Genomic DNA, 19,629 nt, shown 5'->3' on the forward strand with positions numbered 1-19,629 from the left:
CTCTGAGCCTCAGAAATCCTTCTAAATGGCTGGTTGCTGTATAATTCCATTGCCCTGCTCCCTGTGAAGTAGGGAAGTTCTAGCATAGTAGTCATTACAGAGCCCATGTTAATACTGCCTCTTTGTGTTCGTTCAGTAATGATCCTTAATAGTTTTGCCATGATTGACAACAAACATGTTCCTGAGGGGAAAATTGAACTTATAAGCATAAGCCAGTAACTTGCAAATCAAAATAATTCGAAAAAATGAAAGACAAAAATTGTCTTCAGAAAGGAACCTTTAGGTCCCAACTAAAATCTTACCTTCTATAGAAAGCCTTTCCCAACCCATCTTTATTCTAGTGCCTTCCCTTTCTTATTATTTCCTATTTATCCTGTACATAGCTTGTTTGTACCTATTTGCTTGTTGTATCCCCCATTAGTTTGTGAATTCCTTGAGAGCAGATACCATCTTACCTCTGTTTGTATCCTCAGTGCTTTAGTACCATGCCTGGAACATAGTAGGAGCTTAATAAATGTTTACTGACTGATACTGAGCCTGGAAGTCTTGTCCTCCTGGAGAACAAGATGAGTTCTGATAAATATGATGAGAAGCATAATTGTGTAATTAGAGAAATTCCCATATGAAGATGGAATACTGCAAATACAGCCTCATACCATGACACATATCATGAAAGGTTAAGGAATTGCCTCAAGAGATGTAAATAAACAAGATTTAGTGGCCTGGGAGTTCACCTGATTTAAACTCCATTGAAAAACCTGTGGGATATACTAAAGTCTAGACTTGGAGAAATGTACTTCCCACAAAGGATTAAACAGTATTAAAATCCTATGAACTCAGTGTCAAATCTTTTAAAACAAATGGAAAGAACAGTTTGCATATTAAGTTTTTTTTAAGATTTTAAAAGTTGTAAGATTTATTGTTGAAGTCAGTACTTTGTTTCAGTTAATTGCTCTACTTAAGTATTTGCACTTGTTTACCTATTTGAAATGTTCAGTTTTTCACATTAGTACATTCACTTCATAGGCCTACCACAGCATCGGGACAAAATAAATGCATGTTGACTTATTCTATCAGTGTAGAGAAGGCTGGTGGAAATCAAACCATACAGGCCTGGAGGAACATTCCTGATACTTGGAATTATAGGTGTTTCGACTGCTTTCTGTTTTTCTATACTATTCATCTTATTTCCATACTATTTCTATACTATTCATCTTATTTTTTAGCCTTCAATATGCCCTGTTGGAATACATGAATTTATTATGAAGTTTTGCTTTTACTTTGAATGGTTCTATCCATTTAGAGATCACTTGCTACTAAGTGTGAGGAATAGGCAGGATTCTGATCAATTCTCCAACCTTTGGGATTAGGCCCACCAACCTGAGAGGTAGCTAGAGATTTGCTGAAGGATGAGGGAGACAAAGAGAATTCTTTATGGTTTAAGGATTTTAACGATAGGGCAGAAGGATACAGTTTAAAAATTAAAGGACCCAAGGAACACAGGATAAAGGAGACAAAAGCAATTCTTTTGGTACAGGTTCAAGATAAAGGGGGAAGGGACTTTAGGGTGCCTTCAAGTTATAGAATAAGCCACAGAGCTTCACAAAGTATTGGAAAAGCAACCCTTAATATTGTTTTTAACCCTTAAGGCATTGTTTGTATCTGCATCACTACAACTCAGTGTCCCATGACTGTCATCCCTTTTGACCCAGGGCCCACTTTCCCAACCAGGATGGACTGTCCCAAATTTGCTGTTTGTCTTGGGGATCCAGGATATATGGAATGCCTGCAACCAGAAGAAAATTTGTGAAAAAGACAACTCATAAGAGCCAAAAAGTTATTTGGCCCTATCCCTCTCTGGTCCTTATTTTCTTTTGTTCTTCCTTTCCAAAGTACCTTCAGGAACACAGTTTTATTGTTGCACTCCTCTTCATCCTCATTGTCTTAGTGTAAACAAGTTTAGGCAAAATGTATAATGTACAGTACCTAACCCTCTAAGAGGCAGAGATAATATGACATACTGGATAAATCTGGTCTTGGAACACCTGGTACAAGTCTTAACTGGCTATGGCCTTGGGAACTCAACCCTCTCAATTATCTGAGGCAACTCCCCAAGACTATTATTGCTGCAGGTCTGAAGACAAAAAACTCCCCCTACTCTTTCTAAGATCCTGTTTTGATCCTTCATAATGGTGTGAAATTGCACCTGGGTTCTTGGAACCCATTAGAATACAAGCTCTACTAAGCAACGAAGATTTTGAGAACTGGGCAGTTGATTATCTCGGTGTGTTTTGTCTGAGGACCAGCATTGCTATCTTTGGCCACCAGTTTGGCCACAAGGTGATGGATTTTTGAACTATGGTGTTCTTGAAGACTATCTAGTAAATCTTAAGAGCAAGGGGATTGTTTCTGAGTTGTTAAAAGGAATTACTTCACTGATGAAATGATTAAATTGCAGCACTTCTTAAACTGTGTGTTAAGACCCCATATGGGATCACAACTCAGTTTAAGAAGTGCTGAAAGGGGTTGCAAGTTGAAAAAGTTTAAGAAGCTCTGCTTTAAAGTACTGAAGTATGACTAATACCCCACTGGTTTAGTAAGATAGGCTCCAACATGAACTTGCCCTGTACCAGTTCTGCTCTATGGTATTTTCTCCTATATTCTTTGGAAGCAAGTTTGTTCATTATAATTACACAATATTCATTTTTGTGGCCTCTATGCTTTCTTTTTGTTTTGTTGTAGCCATTGTATGTATTGTTTTCTTGGTTCTTTTTTTCACTGCATTATTTCTCATATCTTCCCAATCCTCTCTCAATTCTTTATATTCATTTCTTCCTGCACAGTAAAACTACATTTCAGGCAAGTTTGTTTAGTTATCCCCTAGTGAATGGGGATTAGTTTTTTACTACCATAAAAAGTGCTGCTATGCTTATTTTGGTATATATGAAATCTCTCATTTTGTCTTTTAACCTCCCTAGAGTATAGGCCGAGCAGTGAGATCTCTGGGAGTGTTACTTTCTTAGCACAATGCTTTCCAGAATGTTTGAATCAATTCACAGTGAGAAAATCAAATTGATTCCAATTTCGCTTTGTAATTGATTCTATTTTGTATTACCCCCTTTTAGTGCCAATCACGGCAGCACACCTGAGGACTGCTGCTGTGAATGATTTCAAAGGTGCAACTGCATTTATAATGAACTCTTTATTCAGCAATAAACCAAAGCATTGTTCGATAAAGCATAACATATCATTCATGGCAATATCCTTAAGCAAGATGTGTGTGTGTGTGTGTGTGTGTGTGTGTGCGCGTACACACACACATATATGCATAGCATATATCGTATTCAGTAGCATTCCCCAAAATAACTTGTTTACACAGGAGGGGGTCCCGGGCTAAGATCTTCCTTAGCACAACACATCCTTAAGGGGTAGCAGAAAATACCACACCATCCACCCCTAGGTCACAGTAAGAACAATCTCCTTAATCATTACCAAGCATCCAAGTAAAGTCCTCTTTCATCTTGACTCAAAGTTGATTTCCAAGTCCCAGGGCTCTTCTTCTGTAGGCTGACCACTCCCAGCTCTTGCCTGGATTCACATATAGGCAACTCTCCACTCCTGCACCAGGTCTCAGCTCACAGCTCCAGTCCAAGGTCCTGCCCAACAGCAGGCTCCAGGGGTTCCTGCCTGCAGATTCTGTTTCTGGGAAAACAAAGCTTAACAGGGCAGCAACACACACCACCAAGACCACCATCTCAATTCACCTCCAAAGTCCAGAGGCTCTGTGTTAACAGCTCAGTTCACTTTAACAGCTCTCAAAAGGGGCTCCTAAGCCTCCTTCCTGTGGGCAGTCTCTGCCCTACAGCTCCACTTGCCTTCAAAGTTTGGAGGCTGCTTCAGCAAGTCTCTGCCATCAAAGGTCTCCTCTTCACTCTCAGAGGTCTCCTCTCTGCTTTAGAGGTCTCCTCCCAGCTCTTTTAGGTCTCTTGCCAGCTCTTTTAGGTTTCCTCTCAGCCCAGTGTTGACAGGTCATTCTTCTTCATCTCTTCTCTTCATTCTCCTCAACACTGGTGGCTCTCTCAATGTCTTCTCTTCAATGCCCTCTCAATGTCTGCTTCTCTCACACTCTGGGCTCTCCTTATATACAGTTCTAGCCAGCCCCTGACTGAGGAGTCTAGCCCCCTTTTATTGGTATTTGCTAGCCCTGCCAATAAACTGAATGTGCTGGGAACTTTGTGCCTCATTTTACCTTAACTTCTATCACAACAGCTTTAAAAATTAACCATTATATGCTAAATATAGAAGAAAAAGATTAAAGTTATTTCTTGAATCATATTTACTATAGCAAAAATGATCTAATTATATTCTATATAGCAAAAGGAAGAAATACAGTAAAATTAGGGTTTTTTTTATCTACTGATGCATTATAGTAAAATATTTACATATGGTATTCTATAAATCTTCAATTACATTAGGATACTAAAATTGTACCTAAAGACAGCCATGCAAGTTGGTATAGACTCAAAGTCTGACTAAAACTGATCTAGATTATAAAGCAAGGGAAATTTAAAATAATTTAAAATTCAAAAATGCAAGTTCTGATGCAGAAGATGAGGTTCCAAAGCTTTATACATTAAAAAAAATATTTTTTTCTGGACTGACAAACCTGGGAGTCAACCTCCAAGATTAATTTAGATGATATCTTAATAAAATCTTAGGAAATCAGGATGATGTCATCTCACGGAGGTGCTGCTTTACCTGCAAAAATAAAATGAACTAAATTGAGGAGTTAAATTCATAATGTGTGTGTATATATGTAATATATACTTAACACACACACAAATTTTCATATATATAAAACAAAAAAATCAAAATACCATATCAATGTCTGGTCGCTTATTTTTCTTTTCATGAAGACAAAGACTAGCAATAGAATACATTTTTTCAACAGATGTAGAATCCACATCCTTCATTTTTGCATCAACATAATCTTCAATATGCTTTTCTTCATCTTCGATTTCCTCTCTGATATCTAACTTTGAAATTAGTAATAAAATTTAGTTAAAAATCTAATAAAGAGGTAAAGAACTACTAAAATGCAGAGTCAATAAGTTAACAATCATTTATTAAGCATCTACTACGTGCCAGGCACTGTACTAAGTGCTGGGGATACGAAGAAAAACAAAAGACAGTTCCTCATCTCAAGGACCTCATTAGTCTAATGAGGGAGACAACATGCAAACAACTATCCACATACTAACTATATATACAGGAGAAGTTAGAGATAATTTACAGACAGAAGTCACTAGTATTAAGGGAAAGGGGGAAAGGATTCCTGTAGAAGGTGTTATTTTAGGGGGTACTTGAAGGAAATCAATGAAGCCAGGAGGCAGAGACAAGGAGGGAGAGAATTCCAGGCATGGGGGACAGGCAGTGAAAATGCCTGGAGTAGGTAGATGGTGTCTTATGAGAGGTATAGCAAGGAGGCCAGTATTACTGGATGGTAGAGTATGTACAGAGAAGTAAGGGGAACTGTTGGAGGGTAAGGGTTATGAAGGGTGTTAAAGGCCAGACATTTCATATTTGTTCCTAGAACTGATGACCTCTGGAATTTACTGAATAGAGAGTGACATGGTCAGACTTGTGCTTTAGGAAGATCAATAAGACAGATGAGTGCTGGATGGACTAAGAGAGATTTGAGGCAGACAGTCTAACTCTACTTGTCCAGGCAAGAGGTGACAATGTGATGTCTGGAAGGATAGTGATGCCCTCCACAGTAATAGGAAAGTCAGAAAAATGGGAGGGATTAGGGGAAAAGAGGAGTTCAGATTCAAACACACTGAATTTAATATGTTTACTGGAAATTCAGTTCAAGATGCAAGATTGGAGGTTAGCAGAAAGGTTAGGGCTGGATATATAGATAAGAGAATCATCAGCATAAATGCTAATTGAATCCATGGGAGCTGATGAGATCACCAAATGAAATAGTATAGAGGAAGAAGAGAAAAGGGCCCAGGGGAAAACCTTGTAGCATACCCACAGTTAGTGAATGTGATCTGGATGAAGACTGAGCAAAGGAAACTGAAAAGTGGTCAGATAGGTAAAAGAAAGAGGAGAGAATAGTGCCACAAAAACATAGACAAAACCATCAGAAGAGTGATGGACAGTGTTAAAGGCTAAAGACAATTCAAGAAAGATAAGGACTGAGAAAAAAATAATTGAGATAGAGTACTTTCAGTTGAATGATGAGGTGAGAAGCCAGAGAAAGCATAAGAGAAGAGGAAGTAGAGGTACCAGTTATACATGACCACAATAAGAAGACATATGGGGGCTATCAGGGATGAATGCATCACATAAGGGTTTTTTGAAGATGCAGGAGACATGGGAATGTTTAAAGCTAGTAGGGAAACAATCAATAGATAGAAAAAAACTGAAGATTAATGAGAGTAAGAGTGGTAGAAGAAATGGGATGGAATAGGATCACTGGTACATGCACAGCAATCAGCCTTAGCAATGAGATGGGCCATGTCTTCATGTGATCTTAAAATATAAAATTACATTTTTAATACTATGTAAATTTCATTCTACTGTCTATAACTTATCATCAGCATTATTTAAGGTTCTGAAGATAAGTGAAGAATTATATAGCCTCTATAGGAATAGAAATCCTGTTGGTTTCAGTAGCCCTCAAAAATAAATAACTGGACTGCTAGAATTCCAGCTAAAATGCATTTCATCTTTTAATTATATTTTATGATATAGATTATACTTTTAAAATAAAACATGAATAAAATCTTATCAAAAATACTTTTACTTGTGGGGAATATAATTTTCAGTAATTTGCATTTATGTCACTCAAACAATTATGCCCATATTATGCATTGCAAGCACAGATAGGAACTTATGCCAGTGAATCTATTACCTGATATGTTTTGAATTTGGCTCCCTATGACAGTACTGGTGTTTCCATGCTGCAGCTTCTTTCCTTCCACTCACAATATAGGAGGCTCTATCTTAAAGAAGACAAAACTGCTTGTAGGACCTGATTGGTCCTGGCTTTCCTGATGCAGCCTCCTTATCAGCTGGGTGCTTAAAAAGTCCCAGCCACATGGAATCTAGTCCTCTCACACTTGGTGGGTACCTAAGACCATGTCAGGGGCCATTCCCTAATGGGCTACTGATCTGCTTAATTTCCATGAGGCAAGTCAGCCTCTACCAAAGTGGAAGGTAAATGCGATTATTCTATCTTTGTTGCATACCCTTGCTGGATTAGGACAAAGTAAACCTCTTTTGCTTAAATATTCAAAGACTTATAAGTGTCTCATTTCATTCTAAAATTAATCTGATTTCACAGAGTGCTAGCATTAGAGCTGTGCTCTTGACTCCTTTCCCCACACAGTCCCTCTGACAGAAGGGAGGGGAGAAATGGGGGAAAAGGAAGTCTTCTGTTTGACACCACACTTCACCTTTGTATTCCACTGTCTACAAGCTGTTGGCACAAACCACAGAAGAGCAAGATGGAAGGAAAAGAGAAGCTGGATGAAAAAGGGAGAAATAGTAAGAGGAAGAGAGAAAAATGTTTCCATCCAATATGTTATGACCATAAAATAATGAAGCTGATTTTTCCTGTGTTTCTGAAAGGGAGTCAAAACTTGGCCCCTTTAGGAGCAAAAGTCTACCAATGGCTGCAACCTGGAAATACCAATGCTGCTAAGCTCTGAGCTGCTGGAAGATCTGAACTGCTGGTACTGGGGAAACCAGGCTCTGAATTGCTGGTGCCTGGCCAAAGAAATAAGGAGTAGAAGGCATGTGATAGATCACTAGGACAGGATACCCTGAATGTAGGGAGCTGTGCAGTATTCCACCAAGACTGAAAGAAAAAGCACAGCACTCAGCTGAGACAAGTTCTGACCACCTAAGTCAGTTGGAGCAGAGACCGAGGCTAGTGAACTATGAATTACTTGGTGTGAGAGGAGGCTGATAGGCTTTAAGATCTAGACCCCAAGGAAACCACAATCAAAGGGGAGGGGCTCAGAAGAGAACAATAAGGAAAATGGGGACAGGAAAATTGAAAGTACCAAAGATCACAGACAGAAATATGGCCTCCAAATCTAGTAAATGAATTCAGGCACCTATGAATGGGTGGTGTTGTTCAGTCATTTTTTTCAGTTGTATCCAATGCTTCTTTTGACCCCATTTGAGGTTTTCTTCACAAAGATGCTAGAGTAGTTTGGCATTTCCTTCTCCAGCTCATTTTACAAATGAGGAAACTAAGGCAGAGTAAAGTGACTTGTCCGGGGTCACCTAGCTAGTAATAGTATCTGAAACTGGATTTGAACTCATGAATAGGAATTTTCCTGACTCCAAGTCTGGTGTTCTATGCACTATGCCACCTAGCCACCCCTTATGAATAGATACAGCCAAACAATGGAAAATAATCCAACACTTCATGAGACATGGAACCACAACCAGCAAAAATAATAAGCAGTCTTCAATGGCAAGTCTCATGCCTCCCCACCCCCCACCCCCCCCAAAAAAGAGAGAGAGAACAATAGACTGGGATTGTAAATACACAGAAGTGAAAGACAGTCTACAAGGAGAGAAGCAAAAGACATGATCATTAAAAGAAAATATGCTTACTATGCAAACAAACATACAGATCTCAAAGACAGAATGCACAGTAACAACCTAAAGATCACAGGTCTCCCAGAAGAACATGACAAGACCAAAAAAAAAAACCTTAACACCAACATCAAAAAAGTAATTCTAATTGAAAGAATCCACAGATCACCTCCAGGGGAAAAAAAAAAAACCAAGGCTTCAAACTCCAAGACACATAGTGCTTAAGTTTAACAATTCAGAAATGACAAGTTCTGCAAGCCATCAGGAGAAAGACCTTCAAATGCAAAGGAAAAGCCATTTGAATAAGACTATTTCCACTAGAATAATGAGAAGGGAATGCAAAAAAGTGTTCTGAAGAGGATTGCAGTTCAGGAAACAGTCCAGAGGGGACCTATCCTGCAAATATAAACCTAACCATGCAGGTCAAAAAATAGATGTTCAATAATAAATAAAAGTTTGAAACGTTTTTAGAAAGAAAAAAGAGATTATGTGCATCCTGAACACCTCAAACAACAGAAATACAGGAGGAGTGAATAAATGCAGGCAACAGCAGAATGACAACAAAAAGACCAGTATGAGACATTTTTCTAAAAGGACACAAAGAGTCAGGGAGATAGGGGTGAAGGCAGAAAATTGGGAGAAGCATCAGTGAAAAGGTGAACAGAGGACATTATGGACAGAATCTGGCCACACACTGCCTACAGATGATACATATATAGCATATATACATAGCCATCCATAAACATAAACATATATACATATGTACACTCAAACACATATACACAAGACCATATTATACCTAATTCCACTTGTCATCTGTAGGTGAATAGCATCTTCCTTTATAAGTCCAAGTCTTTCTATGTTTTTCTAAATCTACCAGCTCATCATTTCCTACACCATAACAATATCTGACCCAATCACATTCTATCTCGGAGACTGTCTATGAGAAGTTTTTTCCCCAATTTTTCTCTATTCTCTCTATTCTTGGCTACATAGGTTTTATTTATACAGGAATATTTTTATTTGAAATAATCAAAATTATCCATTTTACACTTCAACACTGCTCTTACCTGATAATATGGTTTATGGTCTGACACTACTAAATGTAGTTCCTTCACATCTTTTTCCCCTAGTTTCCTTGAAGTTCTTGACCCTCTGCTCTTCTAAATGAACCCTGTTTATTATTTTTTTCTGACTCAATAAGATAATTTTTAATAATCTAATTGAGATGTTGTTACATAGCTAAAATTGACATTTTTATTAACATTACCTTTATCTACCCATGCACAATAAATACTGCTTCAATTATTTGGATCTAAATTTGTTTGTATGAAAGCTGTTTCTCCCTGAGGAGAAACCAGAAGCAGGAAAACTAACCAACAGGATACTACAATATTCTAGGTTTGATGTAATGAGGATCCACACAGGTTAGTGCAGGCAGTATCAAGACAGAAGGGAATATGGAAAAGGGACGTTACATAGGTAGAAATGACAGAATATGGAAACTGACTAGACATGGGGAATAAAAGACAACGAGAAGTTCAGGATGATACCTGGGAGTGACTGGAAAGATCACTGTAGCCTTAAGAAGTTAGGAAGAAGAGAGGATTTTTGTGAGAAAGATAACGAGTTCAAACTTTTAATTATTTTGAAAAAATCTCAAGGAGAGATATTTTCTTTAAAAGGTATAAATTTTGGGGGGCAGAGCCAAGATGGTGGCAGGAAAGCAGAGACTTGCTTAAGCTCCCCCCCCAAAATCCCTCCAAACACCTGTAAAAAATGACTGTACAAATTCTAGAGCTGCGGAACCCATGAAACAGCATAGGGAAACAAATCTCCAGCCCAGGAGAGCCTGAATGGTCTCCGGTAAGGGTCTATCGTATGGTGCTGAGAGCTGAGGGCAGCCCAGCATGGGCCGCACCAAGACAGACCAGACCTGCCAGCCAGTACAGGCCTTGGGGCCATGAAACAGTGAGCTGTGGCAGTTACCAGACTTCTCAACCCACAAACACCAAAGAGCAGGTTAGGCAGAAACTGCAGGATCCAGTTCAGAGCAGTCCAACCGCCAGCTCTGGGGGTGGAGGAGGTCGTGCAGCAGTGGTGGTAGCAGCAGCAGGAAGCTCCTGGGCCTGTCTCCAGAGTGCCAGCATCAGCCGCTTCCCACGTCCCTGGTTCACAAGGTGGGAGGAATCTAGCCGCAGATCAGAGCAGGAATTCAAGGAGCACTTTGTGGGCACAAAGGCAGATTCTCTTGCTGTGTCCTGCGTGGATCTGAATTGCGTCCTGGTTGGCGGTTCTTGGGGGAGGAGAAATGCTGCTGTGACAGAGCCTGGGGTGACAGTGGAGTAGAAGTAGCTCTGAAAACAGCAGTGTTTGGACCCTAAAGCTTGGAACAAAGGACTCTCTCCTCTACAAGCAGTCATACCCAACAAAAAACTCAAGGGTCAAGTAGTTGGCTGGGAACATGGCCAGGCAGTGAAAACAGACTCAGACTCAAACTCAAACTCTAGATTCTTTTTTTGGTGACAAAGAAGATCAAATCACACAGCCAGAAGAAGTCAACAAAGTCAAACAGCCTACATCAAAAGCCTCCAAGAAAAATATGAATTGGTCTCATGTTAGGGGCGCTCTGGGCCTGGGCCCCCCGAGAGGGTAGTGAGACGCCAGGGAGTCTGGACCTGCTGATGCGGCGGTGCCTGTGTGGCTTCCACCACGTCAGTACCGGGGCGGCTCTTACTGGAGGAGCTCCACCCTCGGGGAGGAACTGGGGAGGAGCCAACCCGAAACACCCAATATAAGGCGCTCCCCAGAGAGGGTCAGTGGGATTTGTGTGAGATTTCTGGTACGCCATGCAATAAAGCTGCTTGTTGACTCCGGCGTTCTGCCTGGTGATTCTCCTCTCGCATCCCCCGAGAGGAGCCGGAGACGTCCGAAGACCCGAGGGCAGGGTGAGTGATAGGCGGTAGTCGGGGAGTACGGGGTGCCAAAGTGGGGCACATCCCGTCCGGCCGGCGACAGTCTCAGGCCATGGAAGAGCTCAAAAAGGATTTGGAAAAACAAGTAAGAGAAGTAGAGGAAAAATTGGAAAGAGAAATGAGAGTGATGCAAGAAAACCATGAAAAACAAGTCAATGACTTGCTAAAGGAGACCCAAAAATATACTGAAGAAAATAACACCTTAAAAAATAAACTAACTCAAATGGCAAAAGAGCTCCAAAAAGCCAATGAGGAGAAGAATGCCTGAAAGGTAGAATTAGCCAAATGGAAAAGGAGATCCAAAAGACCACTGAAGAAAATACCACCCTAAAAATTAGAGTAGAGCAAGCAGAAGCTAGTGACTTTGTGAGAACTCAAGATATTATAAAACAGAACCAAAGGAATGAAAAAATGGAAGACAATGTGAAATATCTCACTGGAAAAACCACTGACCTGGAGAATAGATCCAGGAGAGATAACTTAAAAATTATTGGACTACCTGAAAGCCATGATCACAAAAAGAGCTTAGACATCCATCATCTTTCAAGACATTATCAAGAAAACTGCCCTGATATTCTAAAACCAGAGGGTAAAATAGAAATTGAAAGAATCCACCAATTGCCTCTTGAAAAAGATCCTAAAAAGAAAACTCCCAGGAATATTGTCACCAAATTCCAAAGTTTCCAGGTCAAGGAGAAAATACTGCAAGCAGGCAGAAAGAAACAATTTGAATATTGTAGAAACACAATCAGAATAACATAAGATCTAGCAGCTTCTACATTAAGGGATCAAAGGGCTTGGAATATGATATTCTGGAGGTCAAAGGAGCTAGGATTAAAACCAAGAATCACCTACCATGAAAACTGAGTATCATGCTCCAAGGAAAAATATGGACTTTCAAGCTTTCTCAGTTAAAAGAAGCTGAACAGAAAATTTGACTTTCAAATACAAGAATCAAGAGAAGCATGAAAAGGTAAACAAGAAAGAGAATTCATAAGGGACTTACTAAAGTTGAACAGTCTTATTTACATTCCTACATGCAAAGGTGATATTTGTCACTCATGAGACCTTTCTCAGTATTAGGGTAGTTGAAGGGAATATAGACAGAGGCCACAGAATCAGTTGAATATGAAAGGATAATATCTAAAAAAATGAAATAAATTTAAGGGGTGAGAGAGGAATATAATGAGAGAGGAAGAAAAGGAGAGATAGAATGGGGTAAATTATCTCACATAAAAGTGGCAAGAAAAAGCAGTTCTGTTGGAAGGGAAGAGGAGGAAGGTGATGGGGAATGAGTGAATCATACTCTCATCGGATTTGACTTGAGCGAATAACATACACACTCAATTGGGTATCTTACTCCACAGGAAAGTAAGGAGAAGGGGATAAAAAAGGGGGATGATAGAGGGAGGAGGGGATCAAAAGCAAACAACCCTGAAAAGGAACAGGGTCAAGGGAGAAAACTGAATAAAGGGGGACAGGATAGGATGGAAGGAAATATAGTTAGCCTTTCACAACATGAGCACTGTGGAAGGGTTTTGCATAATGATACATGTGTGATCTATGTTGAATTGCCTGCCTTCCTAGGGAGGGTGGGTGGGAAGGGAAGAGGGGAGAGAATATGGAACTCAAAGTTTTAAAAGCAGATGCTTAAAAAAATTAAAATTTTTTTTGCATGCAGCTGGGAAACAAGATATATAGGGAATGGGGCATAGAAATCTATCCCACCCTACAAGAAAGTAAGGGGAAAAGGGATGGGGGGGATGGGGTGAAAGATGGGAGGGCTGACTGGGGAATGAGGCAATCAGAATATATGCCATCTTGGAATGGGTGGGAGGGTAGAAATGGGGAGAAAATTTGTAACTCAAAATCTTGTGGAAATCAATGTTGAAAACTAAAATATTAAATAAAATATATACAGAGAAAAAATAAATGAGCAAGAATTCTAACATTTATAAAAAAAAAGGCATAAATTTCTCCTTCAATTGAATCAAGTAGGAAGAACTAGGAACAGAGTGGAAGTTGGAACTTCTAGCTAAGACGATGACAAAAAAGGTCATAAGAAACCACACAAATAATCCAGCAAAGATCTAAGAGTTTCATGCAGGACTGACCAAAGCCCTGTGGGGAAGAGGAAATCAGTGCAAACTCTGACAAGCAACTTAAAGCTCTGAGTGGGAACACATGGGGGTAGGAGAGGGAAAAGCGGAGCCTGAGTCAAGCCTGACCTTCGAGGCACACTGGGGATTGGATAGGGAAGGACTGAAAACAGCCTAATATCACAGAATGAGGACAGGATAAAGGATTGGAAGCCAGTACAGATTCCAGAAATTGAGGCATGAAGCTAGTTAAATCTTGGCCTTGGCTGTTGATAGAGTAGCCAGGAACAGAGATCCTAACCCTCAGAGGTCACTGTGCAGAGACAAGATAAGGATCAATACAAGACCCCAAAGTACTCAGAAACAGAGGAAACACTCCTAGTTCAAGGACCAGCCATGCATGGAAAGGGGCAGTATGGAGGGGCACTGTGGCTGGTGTCTCAAGACCAACATGATTTCCAATATCTGAATTGGCTTTTTAGGGTGACAGTAGGGGACAGACCAACTCCCAACTTTGGACTGTGCAAGCAGGAGACAGACAAGAACTAAAGACAATAGCCACAGTGGGACACTGAGAGATCTGGAAGCAGAAGCCAGGAGATTCAACAGAGTGATAGGCTTGGTTCCAGACATGCCATCTAGAATGGCATTGTCAGCAGCACAGAGACTAGATGGAATAAATGGCCAAGGGCCTGCCCACTGAAGGAGACTGAAGGAGGGTGTGGAGCCTGGCCTTAGCACAAACTCTCAATTCAGAAACTAAAAAAAAAAAATGCTGAAAGCAATGAAAAAATACTATGGATTAAGAATGGCCTAAAAGGTAAACCCAGAAGAGGATAGCTCCACAGAGAGCATAAACAGAACCTCAGAGAAAAGAAAGGCTTAACCAGAAGGGTTCCATAAGCAAACAGAAAGAATGAAGCAAGAAATAAAAAATGAAATTAGACCTCTGTAGCAAAAAACAGAACAGAAGCTAAATAGCTTAGGACAAACAGTGGAAAAATTTACTGAACTAATAATAGAGTCCTTGAAAAAAAATGGAACAATTAACTCAATGAGAAAACAAGAAATATTGTAACAAAATTAAAATATTGAAAAATTAGAACATATAAGATATCTGCTAACAAAAACTAGCAAATTTTACAAATTTTAAGTTTTGCATAGCACTTTACTACATGTTAACTCATTTAATTTGATCCTATCAAAGACAAGTGACCTGGAAATAGGTAAAAAAAAAAAATAGAATCACTGGTCTCTATGAAAACTACAATCAGATGAAAAAATCTGGAAACCACTTTTTCAAGAAATCATAAAACTGCCCAGTTCAACTAGAACCAAAGGAAAAAAGAATCTACTGATCACATGAAACTGTACAAATTATAAACACTCATTCTTTCAAGTCAAATAAAAGTACTGCAAGTAGCTAAAAAGAATGAGTTCAATTACCAAGGAACTACAGTCAAGATCACACAAGACTATGCTGTGACTGTTATGAAAGAAGAGAAAACCTTGGAATATGATATCCCAAAAGGTAAAAAATAAAGACTTACAGCCAAGAATAACTTGTACTATGAAACTCAGTATAAACCTATGGGGGGAGGGGTGTAAATGGACCCTTTTAGAAGAGAGGTCTTTCAAACATTCCTGACGAAAATACCAGATCTGGAAAGAATCATATAAATGAGGGAGACAAGAGAAATCTAGAAAGGTAAATACATTTGACCAATTGAAAGGGGCTAAACAATGAAGTGCTTATATTTTAATAGGGAGTCAAATGTCTCTTCAGAATCTCATCAATTTGAAAAGTCATAAAAGTAGTTAAGAAAGACAAACACAGGGCCTGGGAGTGAATTTATTCTATTGGTTTTAAGAAGGGAAAGGAAATGTGTTCTTTTCAGACCTAAGTAAGTCTAACAAAAAAGACATGTGGCTGAATAGAAACAGAAATCTTATATATATTTTGCAGTTGTTCATGGTACCTTTACAAAAATTTACCAGGTGCTAGGTAAGGCAAAAAAAATGCAGAAATGAATGCGGAAAAATATAAATATTAAATATATCCTTTACTGAGAACAATGCCACAAAAATTATCTTCAATCAAGGGTATTTCAAGAAAGGGGCAAAACTTAAAAGGAAACTAATACTAGAGAAAATGTGGGTCACAGAACAAATCACAAGGAAAAAAAAAGATAATTTCATCAAAAAAAGGACAAAAATGAGACCACATAAAAGTTTTAGGACAAAGGCAAAACTGGCATTAGGGGAAAATTAATATCTTTGAACACAAATCAAAAAAGATAAGGTACAATGATTGGGGATGCAACTAGAAAAGCAAGAAAAACACAAAAATAAATATTGAAAATCAAAGAAGAGAAAAAAACTGAAAAACCTTGTTTTATTTGTAAAACTAGGAACTTGGTTTTTGAAAAATAAAATAGATAAACCCTTAGTTGGTTTGATGTTTAAAAAAAGAAAAGAAAATTACAAAGATAAAAAAATTCATAAGAAATAAAGGAAATTATTAGGAACCATTTTCACCTACCACATGCCAACAAAACTGACAATCTAAATGAAACAGATGAATAGCCACTAAAACACAATATGCTCAGATTAAGAGAACAAGAAATAGAGTGCCTATATAACACAATCTCAGAAAAAGAACCCGCAAACTATAAATGAGTCCCTGAAGAGGAAAAAAAACCCTGGAACCAGATAAATTTACAAGCAAATTCTGTCAAATATTTAAAGAAAAATTCATTCCAATATTAAAAATACTATTTGAAAGAATAGGAAAATATTCTACCAAATTCATTCCAATGCAAATATAGTCTTGATAGGAACGAGGGAGTGAAATGGCAGAAAGAAAACCACAGACTCATATCTCTAGTGAATATATTGATGCAAAAATATTGAATAAAATATCAGAAAAGAGTCTAAGTAACAACATATTGAAAAGACTACACGCTATGACAAGATCTATTTGGACCAGGATTAATAATAAAAATCACATGCTATCAATAAACACAAGAAAGGGTTAGAAAACATGAAATAAATGGACCTTTCCTTAATGTGGTAAATAGCAGGGCAGTTCTAGCATTAAGTAAATTCACATTACCAAATTCGACTTTACACTAAAGAATCTGTGCTCTGGCCTCCCACTCATAGCCCCTCTTTCCCCTTCCCCATAAAAAAATTTAAAAAATTAAAACCTTAAAAAACCTTAAAAAAACCTTAAAAAAAATCTACAAGTGAAAGCAGAAGAATGCTTGGAGAGACTGACACTTCTGCCCTGGCCTGTCCTCTCCTGTCTGTGTCTATGTTTGTGTCTAGGCCTCACATGTCTACCCAAACTCCCATTCTTCCTCTGGGTTTCAGCAAGTCCCATGGCCCCTGCATATTTCTCCTCCTACTTTTACTTCTCTACCTCTGGCCCCCAGCTATCCTTGAACCATGTGCCAGCTCCCTCCCTCCACTAGGCACCCTTCTTCCCTCCCTTCCTTCACTGTCCTGGGCAAATTCACTCTTGTAAAAATTGCTTTATGTAGATGTTTGTGGACCAGCCCACTTACTTTTGAGTGAGATCTCATCTATAAAATGAGCTGGAGAAGGAAATAGCAAACCACGCCAGTATTTTTGCCAAGAAAGTCCCAACCAGGGTCACAAAGAGTCGGACATGACTGAAACAACTAAATAACAACTACTTTAATTAATTTACAGGTTCATTGTCCTACCAAACAGCCAAAGAGTTTATAAAACTAGACAAAAATCATAGCAAAATCCATTGAAGGAGCAAAAAGGCACAAATGTCAAGGGAAAACAAAGAAAAAAAGTGGAAAGTGGAAAGTAAAAAAGTTGCTATGAGGTATTTGTCCTCCTGCCAAAATATCAAAACTTTGAGGGAAAGAACACACTGGCGCAAAAATATTTTTAGGAGCACTTTTTTTAGTAGCAATAAAGTGGAAACAAGGTGGATGCCTATCAACTGAGAAATAGCTGAATGAATTATAGGACATAAATATAAATTAATATTATCAAGCTATTGATATAATGATAGATGATCCCCTATAAATGATGAACATGAATGATTCAGAGAAATATGGAAAGACCTGCATGAAGTGATGGAAAATTAAATGAACAGAACCAGAAAATTTTACATGGTGATTACAACACTGTAAAAGAAAATAACTTTGAAGACTTATGGATTCTCATCAATGAAATGATTAATCATGACTTCCTAAGACTGATGACTAGAAGTATGCTTCCTCCTTCTTGTCAGAAATTTATAGACTGTAAGTACAGAGAAGCATTATATTTTCTTTTTTTTCATTATATTTTCATATATATAACTAATGTGTGCCTCTATTTTGCTTTTTTTTAAATTTTTTTAATTTTTTTTTTAATTTTTTTAATTTTTAGAAGCAAGGGATTTTATGTTTTGCTGGGAGAATTAAATGTGTGCATGTATATAGGGATAGAGATGTAAAAAAAAAGAATGAAAAAATGTGTCAATGAATGGTTTAATAATACACAAAAAGGAGCAGAAGCATGTTCAGACAGGAATACAGACAAAGAGGGCAATATTGATTAATATTCCCAAATAGAATATATATTATACATAATAAAGATTCATGGTTTCATATATATCTTCCCTTTCTCTTCTCTGTATATGGAAATGTTAATAATGAAAGAGAAAATTTGAAAATAATGAGTGGGAGTTGTAGAGAGGCAGATTTAAGTTCAATGTATGAACAAATTTCCTAACAATTAAAGCTTGCTTTGAGAGATAATGGATTTCTCTTCACTACAGAGCTTCAAGAAAAGTCTGGATGACTGCCTATCAGTGAAGTAGGGATTCCTGCAGGCATAGAGATTAGACAAAAGTACTTTCCAATATTTAGATTCTGTGAAAGTGAAACCAGTAGTTTCTACTTTGACATAAAATAGAAAAAATAATCTCCTCTGTTCTGCAAATATTAGAGGTAAATAATGAAATGATAATAGAAACTTGCAATTGGATGAGGGACATGAAACAATGGAAGATCAAGCAAATTGCAAAGGTCAGACAAATACTTTTTTGGTAGAGCCAGGACTAAAACCTAAGACTCTTAATTCTTAAAGCAATGTTTTTCCTGCTATATCTCAATGATTGCAAAAAGTGAACCAAATGCCAGGGCAAAATATTAAAAGCATTTATGTAAAGTCTACTTTATCAATTAAAAGACAAAGGAAATATATTTTTAAAATCTTGAAAACTACCAATAATTGAGGTTCACGTTGCTCATCTACTGCTGGCAGTCCGGTTATTATTTCTAGTAAGACCTATGAAGAAAAATCAGAGACACAAACATAAAATACTTAGGAAAACACACAAAAAATCAATGAGAATGAATTTTGGTTTGCTTTTTCCATATATAACATTGTTTCTACTATACTATGATAATAATGCTATCAAGGGATTGTCACCTCTGTCACTTCCACTCCTGCACAGCCAAATGAACTAGATTCCACTCTAGAAGCTTTCTCCTCCCCAAACATTTAATGAATAATCAGTTCAACATTCTCTGTATTTTCTCTAAATGTGTGGGGTGGGAAGATACCAATTTGCTATTTAGGTTGGTAGGAGATTCTTTCTTCTCCAGTTGTGTTTCCAGAAATAATTTTTGCTAAGTATATCTTCCAAGATCTGAAGGATCTTACAATCTTGTATTTTATCTTGACGAGTTGCCAACACAAAAGCATAATGTTGAACATGATAAAAAAAACAAATTTCTCTCTTCTTTTCCTAAAAGTTAACCAAAACAAACTGGCAGATTACATTAAGTCAAAGCTAATTCTCTTTCTAAATATTAACTACCTTTAAATTGTAATTTAATTGAATAAAATTAATATTTCCTAAAATTACTATTTTTGGTTTGATATATTTTATGATTTTA

At 37.9% G+C, this 19,629-nt stretch overlaps 1 protein-coding gene across 4 annotated transcripts in view; it reads right to left on the minus strand.

Annotated features, from left to right (window-relative positions):
* Positions 1-3,183: 3,183 nt before the first annotated feature.
* IRAK4 (interleukin 1 receptor associated kinase 4) overlaps positions 3,184-19,629 on the minus strand; it is an 80,989-nt gene continuing 64,543 nt past the window's right edge. For 3 of the 4 annotated variants that reach the window (XM_036759795.1, XM_036759793.1, XM_036759794.1), the window contains exons 10-12: positions 18,953-19,015; positions 4,878-5,036; positions 3,184-4,758 (exon numbers count right to left, since the gene is read on the minus strand). In XM_036759795.1, coding sequence (XP_036615690.1) covers positions 4,723-4,758; positions 4,878-5,036; positions 18,953-19,015 — 258 coding nt within the window. In that variant the 3' untranslated portion in view covers positions 3,184-4,722. Of the gene's footprint in view, positions 4,759-4,877; positions 5,037-18,952; positions 19,016-19,629 lie in introns of those variants that run through there. The other variant, XM_036759796.1, reaches the window with a different exon arrangement.

This window comes from Trichosurus vulpecula, chromosome 5 (genome assembly GCF_011100635.1).
Source record: "Trichosurus vulpecula isolate mTriVul1 chromosome 5, mTriVul1.pri, whole genome shotgun sequence".
Lineage (NCBI taxonomy): Eukaryota > Metazoa > Chordata > Mammalia > Diprotodontia > Phalangeridae > Trichosurus > Trichosurus vulpecula.